This window comes from Dendrobates tinctorius, unplaced genomic scaffold (genome assembly GCF_039654945.1).
Source record: "Dendrobates tinctorius isolate UK_male_01 unplaced genomic scaffold, ASM3965494v1 ptg000203l, whole genome shotgun sequence".
Taxonomy (NCBI): Eukaryota; Metazoa; Chordata; class Amphibia; order Anura; family Dendrobatidae; genus Dendrobates; species Dendrobates tinctorius.
Window position 1 is genome coordinate 26,472,353 of NW_027361870.1, and position 22,169 is coordinate 26,494,521.

Here is a 22,169-nt window from a genome sequence, read left to right on the forward strand (position 1 = left end):
AGTCACATCCCTACAATTGGTGGAGAATGCGGGCAGCGGTCCCAGCAGAGACTTGAGACAGTTGCTGCATGTCCTGGGTGAAGTTTGCAGCGGGGCAACAAGCACTGCCTGGAATCATAGAGGACCTGCTGAAACACCTGGTCCAGTCCCAGGCACTGCAGCAGGAAACCAACAAGCTGTTGTTACAGCAGATCCAGCAAAGCCAGCAGGAGCAGCGGCAGCAGTTCCAGCAGAGCCAGCAGGAACAACGGCAGCAGATGCAGCTTCTGGCAACCGCCATCCAGGAGGGCAGGACGAGCGCCCCAACCCCAGGTCGGGCTGATGCCACCGATGTCGAGAAGGCGGTAAGACGCGCATTACAAAAAATGACCCCTGAGGATGATGTTGAGGCCTTCCTGACGGTGTTTGAAAGGGTGGCTGAGAGGGAAAAACTTCAGCCAGAGCGGTGGGCGGAGGTACTGGCCCCATACCTAACGGGGGAGCCCCAGAAGGCGTACTTTGACCTGACGGTACAAGATGCCAGAGAGTATCCCAAATTAAAAGCGGAAATTTTCGCCCGCTTGGGGGTAACAATGACTACCAGGGCACAGAGAGTTCATCGTTGGGCCTGTCACCGGGACAAACCCCCGTGCTTCCAAATGTTTGACCTGTTGCACCTGGTCCAGAAATGGCTGCAGCCAGAGTCGGCTTCCCCTGCACAGATGGTAGAGCGAGTTGTGATGGATCGGTTTGTGCATTCTCTGCCGAGACCTCTACAGACTTGAGTTGCCCAGGGTGATCCCCAAAATGCTGATGAACTGGTTGGGCTGGTCGAGAGATACCAGGGGATGGAAGGTTCCTTGGGGAAGCAGCCCATTCCGTATTGGGGGTCCCAGCAGGGGGCGGAGTCACAAAAAGGGGTGGTGCGTCCAAGGTCAAAAGGGGCGGGGGAGGCGGTGCCCAAGGTCCCCTCGGGTGTTATTTGCTGGAAGTGTCATGGGCCAGAACATATAGCTGCCCGTTGTCCCCAGACCACCGAGCAGATGGACTGCAGCATGGGACGCCGTAGTTCATACTACGCATATCCAGCTTGCAGTGGGAACTCGCTACCTAACAAGGGGCCACAAACGTGTCCCGTGAAGGTGAACGGTCGAGCAGTAATGGCGCTTCTGGACTCCGGGAGCTTGGTGACCCTTGTGAGGGCCAGTTTTCCTCTAAACATACTCCCGGGTTAAAAGATTGGTGTTCGGTGCATACATGGCGATGCAAAGGACTACCCTATGGCTAGGGTGAATATTGAAACGGCGCATGGCACCGAGTCGCATGAAGTTGGCGTTGTTCGAGACTTGTTTCATCCTATAATTATTGGCCGTGATTTCTGCCTGTTTTGGGATCTGTGGGGGATGGGTTCTGAGTGTGCTAGCAAGAACAAGGAACCAATCCACCTCACTGAGGTATCGCCACCACCAGACGCAGACGAGTTTCCTCTATGTGTCCTTGTTGGGGATGAAGAGGAAGGGTCCCCTGTACCTGACATCCCGGAGTTAGGGGTGGCCGGGGAGAATTTTGGGACTGCCCAACATAGGGACCCCACACTAAGGGAAGCCTTTAACAATGTCACCGTCATTAATGGGGTTGCACAAGAGCCGGGAGCAGACACAAGGTTTCCCCATTTTATGTTGAGTGCGGAATTGTGTTACCGGGTCAAGAAAATAAGGGAGGAGGTGGCAGAGCAGTTAATAGTACCAGGCCCCTATAGACGAAAAGTGTTGGACATGGCCCATTCACACATCTTGGGGGGACACCTGGGGGTGGAAAAAACCCAGGAACGGATTGTACAGAGGTTCTATTGGCCTGGGTGTCACCGGGAAATAGTAAACTGTTGCAGGTCCTGCCCGACATGTCAGCTAACTGCTCCCACATCTCATTTTCGGAACCCTCTTGTGCCACTGCCCATTATTGAGGTGCCATTTGAGAGAATTGCCATGGACTTGGTTGGTCCCTTAGTTAAATCAGCTCGGGACCATCAGTATATATTAGTCATCCTGGACTATGCCACACGCTATCCTGAGGCCAGTCCCCTGAGAAACTCCTCCGCGAAGAGTATAGCCCGTGAGCTGGTCCATGTGTTTTCCCGGACAGGTTTGCCGAAGGAGATCCTGACCGACCAGGGGACACCTTTTTTGAGCAAGGTGATGAGAGAATTGTGCAGAGTCTTGCAAATTTCCCAGTTGAGGACTTCAGTGTACCATCCGCAGTCAGATGGCCTTGTTGAGAGGTTTAACAAGACCCTGAAGAGCATGCTGAGAAAAGTCATAGAGGAAGATGGTAGAGACTGGGATTGTCTCTTACCGTATTTACTGTTTTCTATCCGTGAAGTTCCCCAGGCCTCCACGGGGTTTTCCCCCTTCGAGCTTCTGTACGGCCGGCATCCGCGAGGTCTCCTAGATATAGCCAAGGAAACCTGGGAAGCCGAAGTCACACCCCACAGAAGCGTCATTGAGCATGTGGCACTGATGCAGCAGAGGGTTGCGAAGGTGATGCCCATTGTTAAAGAACATCTCCGCCAGGCACAAGAGGCTCAGGCCAGGTTCTACAACCGGTCAGCCAGAGTGAGGCAGTTCAATCCGGGAGACCGAGTTCTCGTGCTAATCCCGACGGTGGAAAGTAAGTTCTTGGCCAAGTGACAAGGGCCATATGAGGTGGTGGAGAAGCTGGGAGACGTAAACTACAAGATCCACCAACCCGGAAGACGGAAGCCATACCAGGTTTACCATGTTAACCTTATCAAGCCGTGGCAAGATAGAGAGCCAGCGGTAACTCCGTGCTTGCTGGGCAACCTAGAAGGGGAGGTTGGAGCCCTTACCATAGCGGAGACTCTGTCGAAGGCCCAGAAACAGCAGTGCCGGGAGTTACTCCAGAAAAACAGCGACCTGTTCTCAGAGTTGCCGGGGTGCACGAAGGTGGTGGAGCACGAAATTCTGACCGAGCCACATGTGCGGGTGAACGTGAAACCATATCGTATTCCTGAGGCCCGGCGAGAGGTAATCTCTAAGGAGGTGCAGCGTATGTTGAAGCTCGGGGTCATTGAGGAATCCAAGAGCGGCTGGTCGAGCCCAATTGTCCTGGTCCCAAAACCTGATGGTGAATGGAGGTTCTGCAACGATTACCGGAAGCTGAATGAGGTCTCCAAGTTTGACTCTTATCCCATGCCACGCGTTGATGAGCTCATCGAGAGACTTGGACCTGCCAGGTACATAACCACTTTGGATCTGACCAAGGGATATTGGCAGATCCCCATGGCACAGGAAGCCAAGGAGAAGACGGCATTCTCCACACCAGACGGGTGCTTCCAGTATGTCCGGATGCCGTTTGGCCTACAGGGAGCTCCGGCAACCTTCCAGAGGGCGATGGATAGAATCCTTGCACCTCATAAGCTATACGCTGCCGCATACCTGGATGATATCGTCATCTTTACCCCGGACTGGGAGACTCACCTGGAAAAGGTCCAAGCAGTGTTTGACGCTCTGAGAGGCGGGGTTTACAATAAACCCGAAGAAGTGTGCCTTGGGGAGAGAAGAAGCCAAGTACCTCGGATATGTAGTGGGGCGTGGCGAGATCAAACCCCAAATCAATAAAGTGGAGGCAATTCAAACATGGCCGAGACCTCTGTCAAAGAAGCAAGTTAAAGCCTTCCTGGGGATTGTGGGATATTACAGGAGGTTCATCCCAAACTTCGCCACAATGGCTGCACCTCTAACTGATCTGCTTAAAGGGACAAAGTCAGTGATGGTCAGCTGGTCCGAAGAAGCAGAGTCAGCCTTCCAAGAAATGAAGGGAGCTCTTTGTAACCATCCCGTTTTGGTGGCCCCAGACTTTAAACGTGAATTTGTCCTCCAGACAGATGCCTCAGATGTCGGGGTAGGAGCTGTCCTTTCCCAAGAGATACGTGGGGAGGAGCATCCTGTTCTCTACTTGAGTAGGAAGTTGACTTCTTGTGAGAGAAATTACTCAGTTGTAGAGAAGGAGTGTTTGGCCATAAAATGGGCAGTGGACACATTACGGTACTACCTGGTGGGACGGAAGTTTAGGTTAATATCCGACCATGCCCCACTCAGGTGGATGAGGGAAACCAAGGGCCAGAATGCTAGGGTCACCCGCTGGTTCTTAGCCCTACAAGACTTCAGCTTCCATGTAGAGCATAGGGCCGGGAAGCTACATGGGAATGCCGATGCCCTCTCCAGAATCCCTTGCCTGGTAGGTGAAAGTGCCAAGCCCCACGGCTTTAGGCAGAGGGGGGAGGTATGTGGTAGGGCTAACGGTCGTGTAATTGATGGGAGATATGTGTCTCATAAATGGCTTATCTCCATAATGTAAGGCATAAGTAAAGCATACCAGATATTGTTATTGTTTTTGTTTGAAGGACCTGTGGTGAGGTCACAGTCATGTGACCAGTCAGCTGCTGGGTTCGTGGGTGTGGCTACAGCCTTATAATGTGACCTGCTCCTGAACCAGGGAGCTGTATGTGGGGAGGACTACACCTCCCAGCATGTGCTGAGACTCACGGTCTGAGTCTGCAACCACGAACGTTTATGTTTTGTTGGCCTAAGCTAGAGGCTATTTTTGGTGACACGCTGTTTTATGGTTTATGACAGAAATAAACCTCATGAACTTTGGAAGAACCTGTCTCCTGCTGCACCTGAGTGAGTCACATCCCTACACATTAAAGTAAAAAAAATAGCTGTCAGGCTTTACTATTGTCTTAAAAGGGTTGGCCTACAAAATCATGTTGCCTTGCAATTTTTACTCCGGAATGAACCCCGTTAACAACAAAACCCAAAAAATAATGGTGGAATTGCATTTTTTTCACAATTTCACCTCACTTTGAAATTCTTTTCCATTTAATAGTACATTGTATGGTAACGTGAATGGTGTCACTCAATCTACAACCCGTCCCACAATGGTCATGTAAGAGTAAAAAATGTATGGCTCTTGGAAGAAGGGAGTGGGGATTTCTGCCAAGCAAAACGCTGGGAGTTTCGATGTATTGGCCATGTCCAAAAATTGGAAGTTTTGGCAGAAGTGTCCAAGCCTCGTTTCGGCTCCTAACCAGCTCTACCCATTTTAGCGGAGCTGATTTAAACGGGCCTGAAAACATCAAACGTTACAACCTTTTTATGCAACCACGTCTTGTGCAAAAATGTTGCAGCTTTTCAAAGTTTTTACGCCACTTTTGTGGGTTAAAGCCTTGATGAAATAGCGCCAATGAGTGTATGTGCCCTCAAAATTCTCTAAAAAATAAGATGCAGATCAGCTTTCTCCATAAAAGATGTGTGCTTGGTTATCTCTATTTTTATCATAAACTTGAAAACCAAAAAGGTTATTCCCACCTCATAGAGTGGTGTCACATGGCTGAGTATATGCCATCACTGTATGATCTCAGGAACACACACCATTATTAGGAATGAAGAGGATACAATGCGTTTTCCAGGTTGTCCCTTCACATCAGTGCTCCGAGAACCCACTGTGCAGAGGCTGTATCATGACCATGTTCAAATGAATGTGACTCGCTGCACAGCCAGTGAAATGGCGCTGCACTCTCCATGCTGAGGATATCTCTACTTTCCAGACGTGTTTACTTTACCCTCATTTCTCCTATAGAATGACATTCTCCAATGGCTTCTGTTCTGTGTTCTCACAGACAGTTGATTCCCTCAGAATCAGTGATATCACCTTTTGTCTTTAATAGAATCAATAAAGTTACATTTACAGTCAGTCATTAGTCATATCTCCTGACATGACCTCTTTCACCGATCGTTGACCCTGTTTCATCCTCTAGATGTCGCTACTTCCACAAATGTATTTGAGGATCTCGATCCAAGGAAGAACCAGGAAGCAGAGTCTTTGCTGGAATATGTTGAAAGGTACAAATGTTTTTGTTATATGGTGAAAGGGATCTACACTTGTGTTCAAAAGTTTACATACCCCGGCAGAATTTTTGCTTTCTTGGCCTTTTTCCAGAGAATGTGAAAGATAACACCAAAGCTTTTTCCTCCACTCATGGTTAGTGGTTGGGTGAAGCTATTTATTGTCAAACTACTGTGTTTTCTCTTTTTAAATCATAATGACAACCCAAAACATCCAAATGACCCTGATCAAATGTTCACATACCCCATTTCTTAATACTGTGTATTGGCCCCTCTATCATCAATGACAACTTGAAGTCTTTTGTGGTAGTTGTGGATGAGGTTCTTTATTTTCTCAGATGCTAAAGCTGCCTACTCTTCTTGGCAAAAAGCCTCCAGTTCCTGTAAATTCCTGGGCTGCCTAGCATGAACTGCGAGCTTGAGATCTCCCAGAGTGGCTCAATGACATTGTGGTCAGGAGCCTGAGATGGCCACTCCAGAACCTTCACTTTGTTCTGCTGTAGCCAATGACAGGTCAACTTGGCCTTATATTTTGGATTGTTGTCATGTTGGAACGTCCAAGTGTGTTCCATGCGTAGCTTCTAGGCTGATGATTGCAAATTTGCCTCCAGTATTTGTTGATAACGTGTTGCATTCAATTTTCCTTCAACTTCAACCAAGTTTCCTGTGCCTTTGTAGCTCACACATCTCCAAAACATCAGCGATCCACCTCCATGCTTTACAGTAGGAATGGTGTTCCTTTCATCATAGGCCTTGTTGACCTCTCTCTAAATGTAACGTTTATGGTTGTGGCCAAAAAGTTCAATTTTGGTCTCATCACTCCAAATTACCTTGTTCAGAAGTTTTGAGGCTTGTCTCTGTGTTGTTTTGCGTATTGTAGGCGAGATACTTTGTGGTATTTATGGCTTTCTTCTGGCGACTTGACCATGCGGCCCATTTTTCTTCAAGTTCCTCCTTACTGTGCATCTTGAAACAGCCACACCGCTAGTTTTCAGAGAGTCCAGTATTTCGTTATTAGTGGGTTTTTCTTTGCATCCCAAACAATTTTCCTAGCAATTGTGGACAACATTTTTGTTGATCTACCTGACTGTGGTTTTGTTTTTACAGAGCGCCTGATTTTCAATTTATTAATCACAGTTTGAATGCTGCTGACTGGCATTATCAATTCCTTGGATATCTTTTTACATCCCTTTCCTGTTTTATACAGTTCAACTACGTTTTCACATAAATCCGCTGACAATTCTTTTGCTTTCCCCATGACTCACAATCCAGAAATGTCAGTGGCTAGATAACAGATGCAAGAGTCTGTCCGGATCCCAGAAACTCTCTCCGCTTTTATGCACACACACTGATACAAGCAGACAGGTCACAGGTGAGAATGTTACCTTTAGTAGCCATTCAAACCCATTTGTGTCAACTTCTGTGCATGTTACCAGGCCAAAATCCCCAGGGTATGTAAACTTTTGATTAGGGTCATTTGGATATTTTGGGTTGTCATTATGAATTAAAAAGAGAAAAATAGTAGTTTGATAATAAATGGCTTCACCCAACCACTAACCATGAGTGGAGAAAAAGTTTTGGTATTATCTTTCATATTCTTTGAAAAAATGCCAAGAAAGCAAAAATTCTGCCGGGGTATGTAAACTTTTGAGTACAACTGTACATGGTGCAAAAGAACACCAGAAGCGCCACCCCTATGTAGGGCCCATTATACTGTATGGAGGGCTATGTGGGGCCCATTATTCTGAATGGACTACTATGTGGGGCCCATTATACTGTATACTGGTTGGCCCACAACTTTGTTTTTCATTTTGGCCCTCTGTGTTTGAGTTTGACATCCCTAATACTGTAGTGGGCTCTGGTCCTTCCCACAAATCACCATTATAAGGCTATGTGCACACGGTGCAGATTCTGCTGTGGAATTTTCCGCGCAGATTTTGCTAAATCTGCAGGTAAAATGACCTGCGTTTTACCTGCAGTTTTAGTGCAGATTTAGTGCACTTTTTGTGCGGATTTCCCCTGCAGTTTTCACCTGCAGATTTCTATAATGGAGCAGATAAAAAACTGCTGCAGAACTGCACAAAAGAAGTGACATGCTGCAATTTTAAAGCTTCACCAAATCTGCACGGAAAAATCTGCAGCATGTGCACAGCGTTTTTTGTTTTACATAGCCTTAAATGGTACTGTACATCACTTGCAGTTCTGCTGCAGTTCTGCAGGGCCAAATCTGCTGCAGAACTGCAGAGAATCCGCACCATGTTCACATAGCCTTATATTCCAGATCAGATTTTTTGTATCAGATCACAAATTAGAATCAGTACAGTAAAAACGGCAGAGTTTTTGTTTTCTACGTTAACTTGCCACAATGAGTTTTTGATGCTGTGCATTTTCGATGAGCAAAAAACACAGCGAAGTGGATGAGATTTATAGAAATCTCCTGCCCACTGTACCTTTTTTTTGACGCTGCATAAGCTGACCTGCAATGTGCCAGTTTCCCTTGGTGATATGCTGAATCTTCTGTGTAGATTTTCCCGATAGAATTGTATTAGATGCAGAAAATCTGTAGGTAAAAACACATTTGCGAAAGCGCACTAAAAACGCTTATGATTCACACATGACTATTTAAATAAAGTTTTGTCAAAGCCAAATACCAGGAAGTATCAAACACAAAGCAACTTTATTTTAAAAAAAAAAAAAGACACATCAAAAAGAGACAAAAACTGGACCAATAAAAACATGACAAAAACACAAGTAAAAAAAAAATGCACTCAAAAACACAATGAAAAAAAGTACGAAGTCTATTTTACCTACCGTAATTACCTAATTTATCTACTTTATGCGCGGGTTCCATCTGTGGGACGTGCACTACTCTCCAGAATAGGGGACCAAATACATGCATGACCTTCTCTTAATTCATTCTCCTCTTGGACACAGCAACCGGTGGCCACCTCATCAGGCATGATCAACGTTGTCTGGATTTCCATTTCGAAGATCAGTGTGGGTCCCAGTATTGGCAGCTGCAAGTGGGAATAACCCTTTAGTTATAGGGTTTTTGACATTAGGAGTCATGTTAAAATATTGATCCACTGGGACCCACACTGATCCATTGTGCAGTGAAAAATTTGAAGGGTGTATACCGCTATAGACCCCTCATTCTCTGAATTAGTTGTTGTCGGTCCTGGTAGTCCAGACCCCCATGATCACAAACTGAGTACATATTATGCTGATGTCTATCTAGTGGCCTGATAAAATGTCATGTCCCTGTCCAGTTCTCAGTCCTGCAGAGTCTTCTCACAAGTTGATGGTGATCCGTACTGCGGATCGTCCTGAGAACAGATGCACGGTGTACGTTATTTTAGGAAGCATCACTAACGATTCAGACATTTATTTCTCAAGGAATGAAGAAAACTATTACAGACAAAGAAAACCCGGTGGGCGGCTAATTCCCCTTCTTTTGTGAGATGCCCGTGTGGCGGGTGATACGTGCATTTATCTGAACACTGTGTTATTCTCCTAGCCGCTCTGACATTGAGTTTGTGTTGTGTCCTCGCAGATTTAATGAGCTGTTTGTTCATGGCCAGTACAAAGCTGCTGCAGTCTATGCCGCACACAGTCCCCGAGGAATCCTCAGGAATACGGAGACGATGGAGAGATTTAGAGGTAAACAGATAAGATGTGCCCAGAGTTATACACAGCTGATGTACTGCAAGAAATAGAGCAAATGCAGCAACTCCTGTAATGTAAGCGAGTCTACAGTCCCCAGAGGCCGATGCTCCATATTCCCCTACAGACATATGCTGCACATTACCCTAGAAGACTGGTGTACCCCCAAGTGATAAAGCAGCCTGCACAAATCTCCCCATTTTATCCACCATGCATAACTAACATTGCAGAAGGAATTAACTTTTTTTTATAGTCTTATAGTCTTTTGGTGTTTTCTCCTTCGCCTCATTGGGGGACACAGGTACTGCGGGTGTATGCTACCGCCATCTGGAGGCTGACACTAGGCAAACAACACAAGGTTAGCTCCCCCGCCATATACACCCTCGGCCTGAATGCGGGCGGAAACCAGTTTTTTGCTTAGTGTCTATGGAGGCACACGTCTGGTCTTTTTCTCCAGACTTTTTTTCCATGAAGATTAGACAGGGGCAACGGATCCTCTTTAAAGGGTCCGATTTCCCCAAACCATCAACGGGCGAGCACGTGTCGAGTATCGTCTCCACGTATCCTTTCCCGCACCGTGGGACAAATCTGGCAGTTTCCCCAGAATTTTTTATTTTAGTTTGTTTCTTTCTTTCCTTTATTTTTTTGAAGAAGATTAGACAGGGGCAACGGATCCTAATGAAAGGGTCCGATTTCCCCAAACCATCAACTGGCGAGCACGTGCGAGTATCCCTCCAAGTACCCTCTCCCGCGACGTGGGACATGATGCCGGACCTAGCCCTGACCAGCCCTAGGTATGGAAACCATGTGGCTGTACAGAGGCACAAGACGGTCCGAGCGGCCCCCACTGCTCCACCAACCCTAGACGGAGGTGCTGCAAGGCGGCGGACGGTCCTTCTCCTCGGCCTCGGAAGCTGGATGGATTGAGGGTTCCTGCACCGTCCGGGATCCCCCCGCCTCCCCGATGGTTTGCATACCTGTTGGCGATAAAGGTACAGGGCGTGGGTGGGCTTGGGTCCGGCTAGGCCGTGCGTGGGGCTCCTGGGCAGCAGGGGAGATGCGGCGCTGCAGGCAAGAATAGGCTCTCCTTCCCCGTTCCTCTCCTCCTGTGATGCTGGGTAGGATTAGCATAGGAGCATCGCCTCCACAGAGCCGCCGCTGCAGAGCGCAGTTGCGGCGCCGCCGCCCCGCGGGCGGGTGTTAAAAATTTAGCTCGCGGCTTCGACTGAAGAAGCTAGGCCGGGGCGGAAGTTCCGCCCCCGGCCACGCAGCGTCACTTCCGGGGCCCGCCCCCTGGATCCTGGGCGGACGCCAGATAAATTGAGGCCCCGGCTTCAGACAGGGGTAGGCCGCGACCGGTAAAGTGGTCGGCCTGCCCCACGGAGAAGCACAGAGACGCAGGAGCGTTGGCGTGAGGGGGACGCAGGAGCGGTGAGTGCAACCAAGTCTGCTAGGACGCAAGGGGTGCCCCCCCCTCTCTATTAAAAAAAAAAAAAAAAAAGCGCCTGGCAGAGGCAATATGGCCGGGAAAGGAAAGATGCACTCTTTCCTCTACACTGCATGCATCTCCTGTAAGGCTGCGTTTCCGCGTGCGCAGAGCAACAAATTGTGCGAGGCCTGCGATTCCGAACATGCCCAGGAGCCCCCCCCGGCAGCTGAGTCCAGGGAACAAAATCCTCCGGAATGGGCCCTATCATTATCCCAATCTATGGCATCGTTTACAAGGGCGATTGAGTCTCTTCGCGCCCCAAATGGAGGCAAGGATAGTGCCTCGCTTATCTGGGAGGGGTCCTCCACCTCACAAGAGCCTTCAGCCTGCAGGGGCCGCTCTCATGCCAGGCAGGTGCGAAGGAAGCGGACCCACACGAGGTCTCCTGGTCTATCCGGTCCTTCGGAATCTGGCAGTCCAGCATCTCGCTCTCCCTCACCAATGGTCGGGAGTAGGCAGAGTTCGGATGGTGACTCAGATGGGCCACTGGACCTTGATACCCCAGGGAGTCGAGAGACAGTGGACAGCCTCATTGAAGCTGTCAATCAGACCCTGGGGGTAGAAGATGAGGTTACTTTGGCTTCAAGCCATAAAGTAGCCTTTAAACGGGCCAGGCGACCCCACAGAGTGTTTGGTACTCACCCGGAATTTGAGGATATAGTGCAGCGGCACAGAGAACGCCCAGATAGGCATTTTTCGGGCCAAAAGACCATAGAGGCAAGATATCCATTTGCCCCGGAACTCCGTAAAGGATGGACGGAATCACCAGTGGTGGATCCGCCAGTGTCACGCCTGGCCTCGAAGTCTCCTGTTGTCAGTACCGAGTGGCTCATCCATTAAGGACCCCAATGATAGCCTGGCTCGATCAGTTTTTGAGGCATCAGGGTCAGCGCTTGCTCCCTCGTTTGCGGCAACATGGGTAGCCAAGGCCATGATGTCATGGTCAGAATCATTGAATAGGGCCTTGCAGGATAGAGACCTGCCTGTGGAGGTGTCAGAGGTTGCAAGTCAGATTGCGATGGCTGGAGACTACTTGATCAATGCTTCCTTAGATGCGGCCAATTGTGCGGCATCTGCAGCCGCTAATGTGGTAGCCATTAGGAGAGCCCTTTGGTTAAGAACTTGGCGAGCTGATTCTGTCTCCAAGAAGTCTTTGACTTCCTTGCCCTATCAGGGAGGCCGCCTGTTCGGGGAGAAGTTGGATCAGCTCATCTCTGACGCTACAGGAGGAAAAAGCAGCTTCCTCCCGCAGCAGAAAGTTAAGCAGCCTTTTCGCCAGGTCCCGGCACGGTTTCGGGCCTTTCGCAATACCAGGTGGACGACGGCCACCAGTTGGGCCGCCCCAAATCGCTCCAACCAGGATAGGGAGTGACAGGTCTCATATAGACCCAATCCATTGGGGAGAATGCGCGCGCGCCAGCCCAGGTCGAGAGGAACCAGCCCGCAGAAGTCCTCAGTCAAATGACTCGCAGCACTTTGTAGGCGACATCAGCAGGGTAGGCAGCTGCCTGCTTTTCTTTCGCCATGTCTGGGTCGACGTAGCACACGACTCATGGATAGTGGAACTGGTGTCTTCGGGGTACAAGATAGTTTATCAGGTACCCCCCAAGTCAGCTTTTTCTGTCCCGACTTCCCAGCGTGAAGTCCAGTACAACGGGGTCATAGTTCTCGTACCAGAGCACGAGAGAGCTCAGGGTTTTTATTCCAATCTGTTCGCAGTCCCCAAAAAGGACGGGACGGTCAGGCCTGTTTTGGACCTGAAGCTCCTAAACAAATTCATCAGGGTCAAACATTTCAGGATGGAATCTCTCCGTTCAGTTATTTCGGCCATGGTGCAGGGAGAGTACTTAGCCTCTGTCGACATCCAGGACGCCTACCTGCACGTCCCCATTTTTCCACCGCATCAAAGGTTCCTTCGGTTCGTCATCAATGGCCGTCACTTCCAGTTTGCAGCGCTGCCCTTTGGGTTAGCCACCGCCCCCAGAGTGTTCACGAAGGTAATGGCAGTCGTGATGGCCGTCTTACACTCTCGGGGCATAGTCGTCTTGCCCTACTTAGATGACCTATTGGTGAAGGGCCCCTCATTTCGGGCATGCCAGGAGAATGTCGGCATTATGCTGGATACGCTCTCCCGCTTAGGGTGGTTGGTCAACAGGAAAAAGTCATCCCTTGTGCCAGCCCAGAGGATCTCCTTTCTAGGAATGATCTTCGATACCTCCCGAGGGTCGGTGATTCTCCCGCAAGACAAAGCCCTAGCGCTTCAGCAAGGAGTCCAGAAGCTCCGGCAGCCTGTCCCTCACACGATTCGTTTTGGAATGAGGATACTGGGGAAGATGGTGGCAGCAATGGAAGCAATTCCGTTTGCCCAGTTTCATCTTCGCCCACTACAGCACACCCTCTTGGTAGCTTGGGACAGGAACCCGTTTACACTCGGGCAGCAGTGCCGGCTGTCCCTTCAAGTCAGGCAGTCACTGGAGTGGTGGACGATCAGATCCTCCCTTCTTCAAGGGAAACCTTTTCCCCCAGAGCACTGGCTAGTGGTCACGACTGATGCCAGCCTCCTGGGCTGGGGAGCAGTTTTTCGCCATCACACGGCTCAGGGCCAATGGTCCCAACAGGAGGCACGCCTCCCAATCAACCTGTTGGAAATACGAGCGGTCCGGCGGGCGCTGCAGCATTTTCAGCACCTTCTAGCAGGACGGCCCATTCGGATTCAGTCAGACAACGCCACGGCGGTGGCTTATGTAAATCATCAAGGGGGCACGCGCAGCAGGGCAACCATGCGCGAGATTGGATTCGTCCTTCAGTGGGCCAAGAAGAACCAGTCGGTATTGTCGGCAGTCCACATCCCAGGAGTAGAAAATTGGGCAGCAGACTTCCTCAGCCGGCAGGAGGTCGTGGCTGAGGACTGGGCCCTGCACCCCGAGGTCTTCCAGCAGATTTGCCAACGATGGGGAACTCCGGACGTGGATCTGATGGCGTCCAGAATGAACGCCAAGGTACCCGTGTTCGTCGCTCGGTCACGGGACCCGCGAGCGTTCGAGGTGGATACGTTGGTTCTACCATGGAACCAGTTTCGCCTTCCATACTTGTTTCCCCCGTTGCCATTACTTCCGAGGGTCATCAGGAAGATCAAAACAGAAGGGGTTCCAGCGATTCTGCTAGCACCAGACTGGCCCCGACGGGTGTGGTACGCAGATCTGGTGCAGCTGCTCACCGACGTCCCATGGCGACTGCCAGAGCGTCCAGATCTACTGTCCCAGGGCCCGATCTTCCACCCGAACTCAGGGGCCCTGAGTTTGACGGCATGGCCATTGAATCTTGGATTCTGACCCAGGCTGGGTTCGAGCATGGAGTGGTCGCTACAATGGTTAGCGCCAGGAAATCTACCTCGGCAAGAATCTATCACACCTGGAAAATTTTCTTCGCTTGGTGTCGAGAGCGGGGGTTTTCACCACTAACATTCTCTATTCCCAACATCTTGGCCTTTCTCCAATCAGGCCTAGATGCGGGACTGGCCCCGAGCTCCCTTAGGGGAAAGATTTCGGCGTTGTCCGTTCTTTTCCAGCGGAAGATTGCTACTAATATGCAGGTGAAGACTTTCATCCAGGGAGTTTCTCATATAGTACCTCCCTATAAGGCGCCAGTGGACACCTGGGACCTTAACCTGGTCCTGAGTGTCCTGCAAGAAGCTCCTTGTGAGCCGCTACAGGATATATCTTTATCATTCCTCTCTTGGAAGGTGGTGTTTTTGGTGGCCATTACCTCCATGAGGCGAGTGTCGGAGTTGGCGGCTCTGTCTTGCCGAGCACCTTTTCTCGCTTTCCACAAGGATAAGGTGGTGCTTAGACCGGCTCCCCCCTTTCTTCCGAAGGTGGTGTCCTCTTTCCACAACAATGAGGATATTGTCTTGCCCTCGTTCTGTCCGGCACCGGTGCATCGCGTGGAGAAAGCTCTTCACACCTTAGACCTGGTGAGAGCACTCAGGAGGTACGTGTCGCGGATGGCACCTTTTCGCCAGACGGATACGCTGTTCGTGATCCCTGAGGGGCGCAGGAGGGGACTCGCGTCCTCAAAAGCGACCATAGCCAGATGGATCCGTTTCAGGAGGCCTATCGCATCAGAGGTGCGCCAGTTCCATCAGGGATCAAAGCGCACTCTACTCTGGCAATGGGCGCCTCTTGGGCGCTTCGGCGGAACAGGTATGCAAGGCAGCGACCAGGTCCAGCCTGCACATGTTTACTAAACATTATAGTATCCATACTCAGGCTTCGGCGGATGCGAGCCTGGGTAGAAGGATTCTCCAAACAGCGGTGGCGCACCTTTCGGGAGGTATCGAAGATCATTCATAGAAAGGAGGTGCATGTAGCTTGGATCGGTGAGTCAATCTCCCACCCAGTGACTGCTTTGGGACGTCCCACAGTACCTGTGTCCCCCAATGAGGCGAAGGAGAAACATGGATTTTTGTGAGTACTCACCGTAAAATCCTTTTCTCCGAGACGCTCATTGGGGGACACAGCACCCACCCTGTTAGCCAAGTTGTCTCTCGTTTATATAATTAACGTATGTTCTTTTGTGAATGTCAGGGTGGTCCTTTGCCAGACATATTGTTTTTCTGCATTAAGGCTGATTGTTATTGTTCTCCTACTGCTTTTGCACTAAACTGGTTTCCGCCCGCATTCAGGGCGAGGGTGTATACGGCGGGGGAGGAGCTAACCTTATGTTGGTTGCCTAGTGTCAGCCTCCAGATGGCGGTAGAATACACCCACAGTACCTGTGTCCCCCAATGAGCGTCTCGGAGAAAAGGATTTTACGGTGAGTACTCATAAAAATCCATGTTTCACGCCAGTTTCACCCATCTCTGTCAAAATTGGCAGAGCAGGGCAGGATGGGATTGCAATGGGGCTTGACGACACCCGCTCATCTAATTCATGAGCTGCGGAATTTTGTACGCCAGAAATATTACTCCGTTCTCTGACTGGAGTCTGCATTTTTGGCGGAGAAAAACAAAAACCAAATATCTTAAAATAAAAAAGTAAAAAATAAATTGCAAAAATTGCATGAAGGTAGTAATAATAAGGGTATTTAGTAAACATAATTTTGATCAAAAGAATGTACAAGCCATCGCGCCACGTCAAGGCAACCCTTGTGGAACAGTCCTAACTCTTGTATTAAAACATTTTGCACTTGTCAAGTGACTTAAATGTGAACAAGGACCGAGGGACTGAACCACCAGTAAAAGCATAGGCCAGACAGAGTCTCTCCCTCTCTTAAATTTCATGCAATTAGCGGCTGCAGCACTTTGACAGTTTGCAACTGACGTCAAACAACTGAAGTGTGAAACAGGCCTTACCCATTTGATGCAATCGGTAATACACCTTTCGCATTCTGTGTAGCACAGACCAATCTGATACATAGAATATCAAACATCTCACATGTGTAACCAGTAAGTGGCTGCTTCGCATTTGAAGCTCCAAAAAAAGTGAAATGGTGATAATCCTTTATGCCAGCCATGTTGTTGTGTTATAATTTGAAGACATCTGGATTATTGGGCTTTATCTTGCAGTGAATATGATTAGATTTCCTTTCATCTTCAGCTGTTGTGGTTGGTAAGGACGATTTGTCTCCTTTAATGATGTTTTTTGAGGCTCTTCTGGAATCCAGCAGCTCAGCCAAGCATCCTGTAAATGCCGGGCTCACACTGGAAGCTGTTAAGTGTGCCCTCTCCTATGATAAGATGGAGCTGATAGTTCACTGGGTGACACAACAAAGGTAAGACCTAGATCTGTCAGAAGGCAGATGTGTGGTATTAAGACAGAGCTCAGGCAGGAATATGAAGAATAGGGCTAGTCACCTCCTCAATAGTGGTGAGCAAACGTGCTCGGATAAGGTGTTATCTGAGCATGCTCAGGTGCTAACCGAGTGACTTCGGCATGCTCAAGACGTATGTTCCAGTTCCCGCAACAGCATGTCTCGCGACTGTTCAACAGCCGCAACACATGCCGGGATTCCCTTCCATTGGTTTTAGTGGGCAACCTACAGCTTTCCATAGCGTAATGCTTGTAGTCTGTGTCAAGTCTTCATATACTGAACGCCATACAAGTCATTGTCCTCAGTTCATTAAGACTGGCGCTTTTCACGCTGGTTTTGATGAGGGTGGATTGCGAGGCGCCCCATTCCATAAAGTCAGGTGAAGTGACGTGCGCCTCCATACGCGCATCGCCACATATCTTACTCCAGTTAGCAACTGGAGTAAGATTTGAGGCATAGTGAATGCACCAGTCTCCATGAATTTGATGAGCGGGGGGGCTGTCACTCCCCTGTCCAGTTTGCTGAAAATGACTTAGAAACGTTAAAGTTGCAAATTCTTTGTGCAGCTTTGCATTACACAGACAGTTTAAACTTTTGAAGCTTTTATGCCAGAATTCTGGCACATAAACTTTCATGAATCAGGGGCAAAGTCTATGTTATTGGTCTATGGGGAAAAAAACAGAATAGTACAGCCCCTTCCACCCCAAGAGCCTCCCTTGGCCGGCCATTCATCCTCAGCCTCCCAATCTAGCGGAGCTGTAGACATTACCAGCACTTTGTATAGCAAAGACATCACAACACTTCATTACATAAGAATTTATTCCATATGCCCAATTTTGCAACCAGAATTCAGTTTTATAAGGGCTAGATATCCCCCTTAGCAATGACATGGCTGCCTGTTATAGCATTTATTAGTGTTTGGAGTAAGTGGGTTAAATTCAGCTTTACACTGGACAGTAGCGGATTATTCCTAATTAATATGATTGACATCAATCATTGTGTTTTTCACCTCTCTGTTTCAGGATAACAGTCTCTGAAGCTCTAGGGGATGTAATTTGGGATTACGGAGAGAGAGAGCCTTACCACAAGGTCACATGCCTGGCATTGGCTCAGCTGATCTACCGAAAATGTCCTAGCCTCCGGAAGGCTGCTCTCTGCATGTGTGTACAAGGTCAGATCCAAGGGGCTCTCGACTACACCCATCAGAGCAAACGCTTTTTATTAGGTAAGACATTATTTTTTGCATTTTAACTTTTATCAGAATTCCATAGCGCTTTACTTACATTATCATCTCTGTCCACATTCCCTATCACTATGTCTTCGGCGTGTGGGAAGAAACATGGGGAGAACATAAAAACTCCTTGCAGATGTTGTCCTAGGTTGCATTTGAACCCAGGTCCCCAGCGTTGCAAGGATACAGTGTTAACCACTGAGCCACCTTGCTGCTACAGAAGAGACAAAAAATAGAAAAGCAATTGATCTGCCTCTGTTCTTTATTTAATATGTTATGAAGAATAGTTCTGTATTTTACCCTCAAGGTATTCATTCATCCATCCTTCTCATGGGGTAGACATAGTTGGCCCAAAAACTGTAATAGTTTCATAGTTTTAAGGTTGAAGATAGACTTAAAGGGAACCTGTTACCTGTTTTGGCCGATATAAGTTACAGCCACCATCTTTCAGGGCTGATATACAGTATTCTATAATGCTGTATATCTGCCCCCAACCGACCTGGAAGAGTAGAAAAATAACTTTTATTATACTCACCTGTGGGGCGGTCCGGTCCGAGGGGTGTCGCTGGTCCTGGTCACTGCAAAATGCAAATAAATTTACATAAATTTATACATTGTGATTTTCTGGGCTTTATTTTTAATATTCTCTCTCTCAATGTTAAAATTAGCCTACCCTTAAAACTATAGACTGATCATGTCTTTGTCAGTGGGCAAATTGCAAAATCAGCAAGGGATCAAATACTTATTCCCCTCACTGTATCACTGGAGATCAGAATTGTTCACAGCATGTGGCCGCACTAGTGACTTGTATAGAGGCAAAACTATGTTCTCCTCATGAGCATCTATTAATCTTTTAATGCATCCCATTATTTTGTTTGCCTTGGTAGCAACTGCCTGACACTGATCACAAAAGTGGAGTTTGCTGTCCACCCATACACCCAAGTGTTTTTTAAGTGACAGTTTTACCCATTGTTTTACAATTTAGTGCATAAAGCCCAAGTATGTGACTTTGCATTTATCTACATTAAGGAGAACCGTCGACTCTTCAAAGCCCTAATTAGCATTTGAAAAGTGGAGGTTAAAACTACTTTTTAAACATAGTTTTCAGTGAATAGCATTATACAGGGCTGGTAAGGCAGGGAATTTAGTCATATATGTTAATGCTGCTGGGTTGAAGGGCATGAGGATCTTGACCGTTTCCCTTTAAATTTCAATTGCCATTTCTCAGCCCAAGCCTCCAGCTTACATAAATCCTTCCATCATATTAAATTATCCTCCTCAGTGTTGATTACCCTGCAGAGTTTTGTATCATCTGCACATATTGTATTTCTATTCTGAATGCCCCCTCCAAAGTCATTAATATGTTAAAAAGAAGAGGGCCCAATAGGGGTCCCTTTGGAACCCCTCCAAGTGTGTTCCATTAATAACCACTCTTTTTTTCCTATCACTGAGACAGTTGTTAACCCAGTTACACATATTTTCCTCTAGTCCCATTATTCTCATTTTATATACCAACTTTTCGTGTGGCACTGTATCAAAGGCTTTGAAAATCCCATATAGACAACATCCAATGGGAGTGACAACATACAGAGCAGTTGCTCAGTGTTACCATAAGACTGAGCATGTAAACCATGGCCAAGGCCCCAAATAGACGTCTATTCTTAGCATAAATATTCTATTTGTGTTTTTTCCTGATAGAAAATGAGCCCATGATAGTCTGTTGGGTAGTTCACCTGTACTTGTACTATGACAGTGGTGTTCACACCCGTAGGCCTAATCCTGAGCCCCTATACCACTCGGTGCCTGTGCTCCTGCAGGAGCGCCACACTTCAGAATGGGATTTAGCAATCGTTGAACTCTTTCAAGTGATAGATGTCCGTCAACCAAATGTTGTTATTTTTATATTGGCGGTGCCATTGTAATAAAGAAACTTGATCCAGTAAAACCACTTTTGTTACTCAGAGACAAACCACACTTTCTCTGTATTAAACTCCAAGAAGTCAAACGTCGATATTGTTTTTTGGCACAACATGTATCCCCCTCGTTTGCCTAACATGAGCGATCCAGTCTATAAAGGCTGGATTATTTAAGGCCAGATCCATACAAGGTAAACATACTCCTTTCCCGTCATACATTCCTCCAGTATTACAGCCCGTATCTTTACTAGCCTCATCTTTTTTCCCATACAGACGACTACTTGTTTTTGCTTAAGAAATGTCCCACTGCAGAACTTATCAATGGACTGACCAAAGAGTGGAACGGGAAACCGGCAGCTCTGTCTGTGGGGCAGGCGGTGCTGTCCCTGCTCTGCACCGATCATAAGGAATATGGATTTCAGCTGCTGGAGAGCATACACCAATGTGGGGAAGGTAAGTGGCGTTATGGCCTACAACGCGGAGAATAGAGACACCATAGGGTTTCGGATTTTTTTTACCATGCAGATTATAAACACGTCACCTCTTCAGTCCTAGAAAATCTGAGTTTGGGAATAAAGCTGAATTCAGACATCCATGAAACACGGGCCGTGCATGATGCCTTGAACATGGCGGCCATGCATTGTGTGGCAGATATATGAATTTTGCCGACATCTGCCTTTTTATTTATCAGAGTGTATCAGTGGCTTGGGATTGAGCAGGTAAATTAGGCACAAATGCCTCGATTCATTATTTGTTTTTGCTTTTTTTAGCGGAGGTAGATTTTGCATCAAATTCATCGAAAGGAGTGCACAAAATAAAAAAATTAGACAGCTGTTTTACATTTTTCAACATTTCAAAATCTTGCAAATCATGAAACATCTGGGAACTTAATAGCACCCCCGTAATGCCGAACAAAGAAAATAGGCGAAACTAAGTAAGGTTAACTTAAAAAAGATGCCAATGAAATAATGAATTAACGCAAAAATAAATAAACCACTAATAGAACTTGAATGGGTCTCTCGTGGGTGAAATCAGCCATCAGCGCTGCCCCATTGAATAACATTGGTCCGAATACTAGCTGATAAAAAATCAGATATCACTCGTCCGATTTAGACGGTGGTGTGAGCGAGCCCTTAATCTGTGCAATCAGCTCTGATGACATCAGGCCATCTACTATAACGATGGGGATGCAGACACCCAATTTCCAGTTTTTCATGAGGAACAGGAACAGAGCAACACTGTATTATGTGAACACCTGCTTCAGAATATTCAGTAGTGAATGCAGGTATTTATGGAAACTACAAGGAGCAGTGACGGGCCCATTTAATTTCCCCAAGCTTTTTAAAAACAAACAAATAGCGCTTTTCCCACCTCTTCGGGTCCAGTTCAGAGCCCCCAGCACTGCTACCACGGTGTCTGTTGTCGTTATCGTCTGCAGTGCTGAGGTCATGTCAAAAGCACTGCAGCCAATCGGTGAGCTAAGCGATTCCCAGCATTTCTTGCCATCAACTCGAGCAAAAAAGAAAGGTTGTGCTTAGTTATTGGCTGCAGTGCTGTCGCCGTGACGTCAGCGCTGCAGACAATAAATAACATTGGCGGAAATTGAGCTGGACCAGGGGAGGGTGAGTTGTTGTTTTTTTATAACATACTGCAGCAGATGGTCCAGGAGTTTTCTGAAACCGGAAAACCCCTTCAAGCGCTTCCATACAAAGAACATAGTGTAGTGCAGTATAACGTCCCAATATGCAAATAGAGGTGTGATTTGGGGTTGACCGGGATGATAAACCCATCTTTGGTTCTCTGTCACACTTTTCAGCAGACTCACCTCCACGTTGTGCTAGCACTTTTAAGGCTGTGTGCACACCTTGCATTTTTGGCACTTTTTTTTCTGCGCAGTTTTGCCACAAAACCTCATGGGTTTCCTGACTACAGCAAAGTGAATGCTAATCGTGAAGTCTCATGCACATGTTGCTTTTTTTTCCCCTCGCAGATTTGGTGCAGATGTATATCTGCTGGATGTCTATTCTTTAGTTGTTGTTTTTTTTTGCACTTTTTCGTGTGGTTTGTCACAAGGATTTTCGGCATGTACCCTTCTGGATGTCTCTTGTTTCGTGGCTCGTGTGCACACCTGGCTCCTCGGACAATGAGCTCGG

General features: G+C 47.8%; 1 protein-coding gene across 2 annotated transcripts in view; it reads left to right on the top strand.

The window, feature by feature from the left end:
* The window catches only part of CLHC1 (clathrin heavy chain linker domain containing 1), a 39,311-nt gene that overhangs the window by 14,707 nt on the left and 2,435 nt on the right, over positions 1 to 22,169 (top strand). For both annotated transcript variants that reach the window (XM_073553907.1, XM_073553908.1), the window contains 5 exons: positions 5,819 to 5,903; positions 9,460 to 9,566; positions 16,656 to 16,830; positions 17,892 to 18,094; positions 20,290 to 20,469. In XM_073553907.1, the coding sequence (XP_073410008.1) occupies positions 5,819 to 5,903; positions 9,460 to 9,566; positions 16,656 to 16,830; positions 17,892 to 18,094; positions 20,290 to 20,469 (750 nt within the window). The remainder of the gene's footprint in view (positions 1 to 5,818; positions 5,904 to 9,459; positions 9,567 to 16,655; positions 16,831 to 17,891; positions 18,095 to 20,289; positions 20,470 to 22,169) is intronic.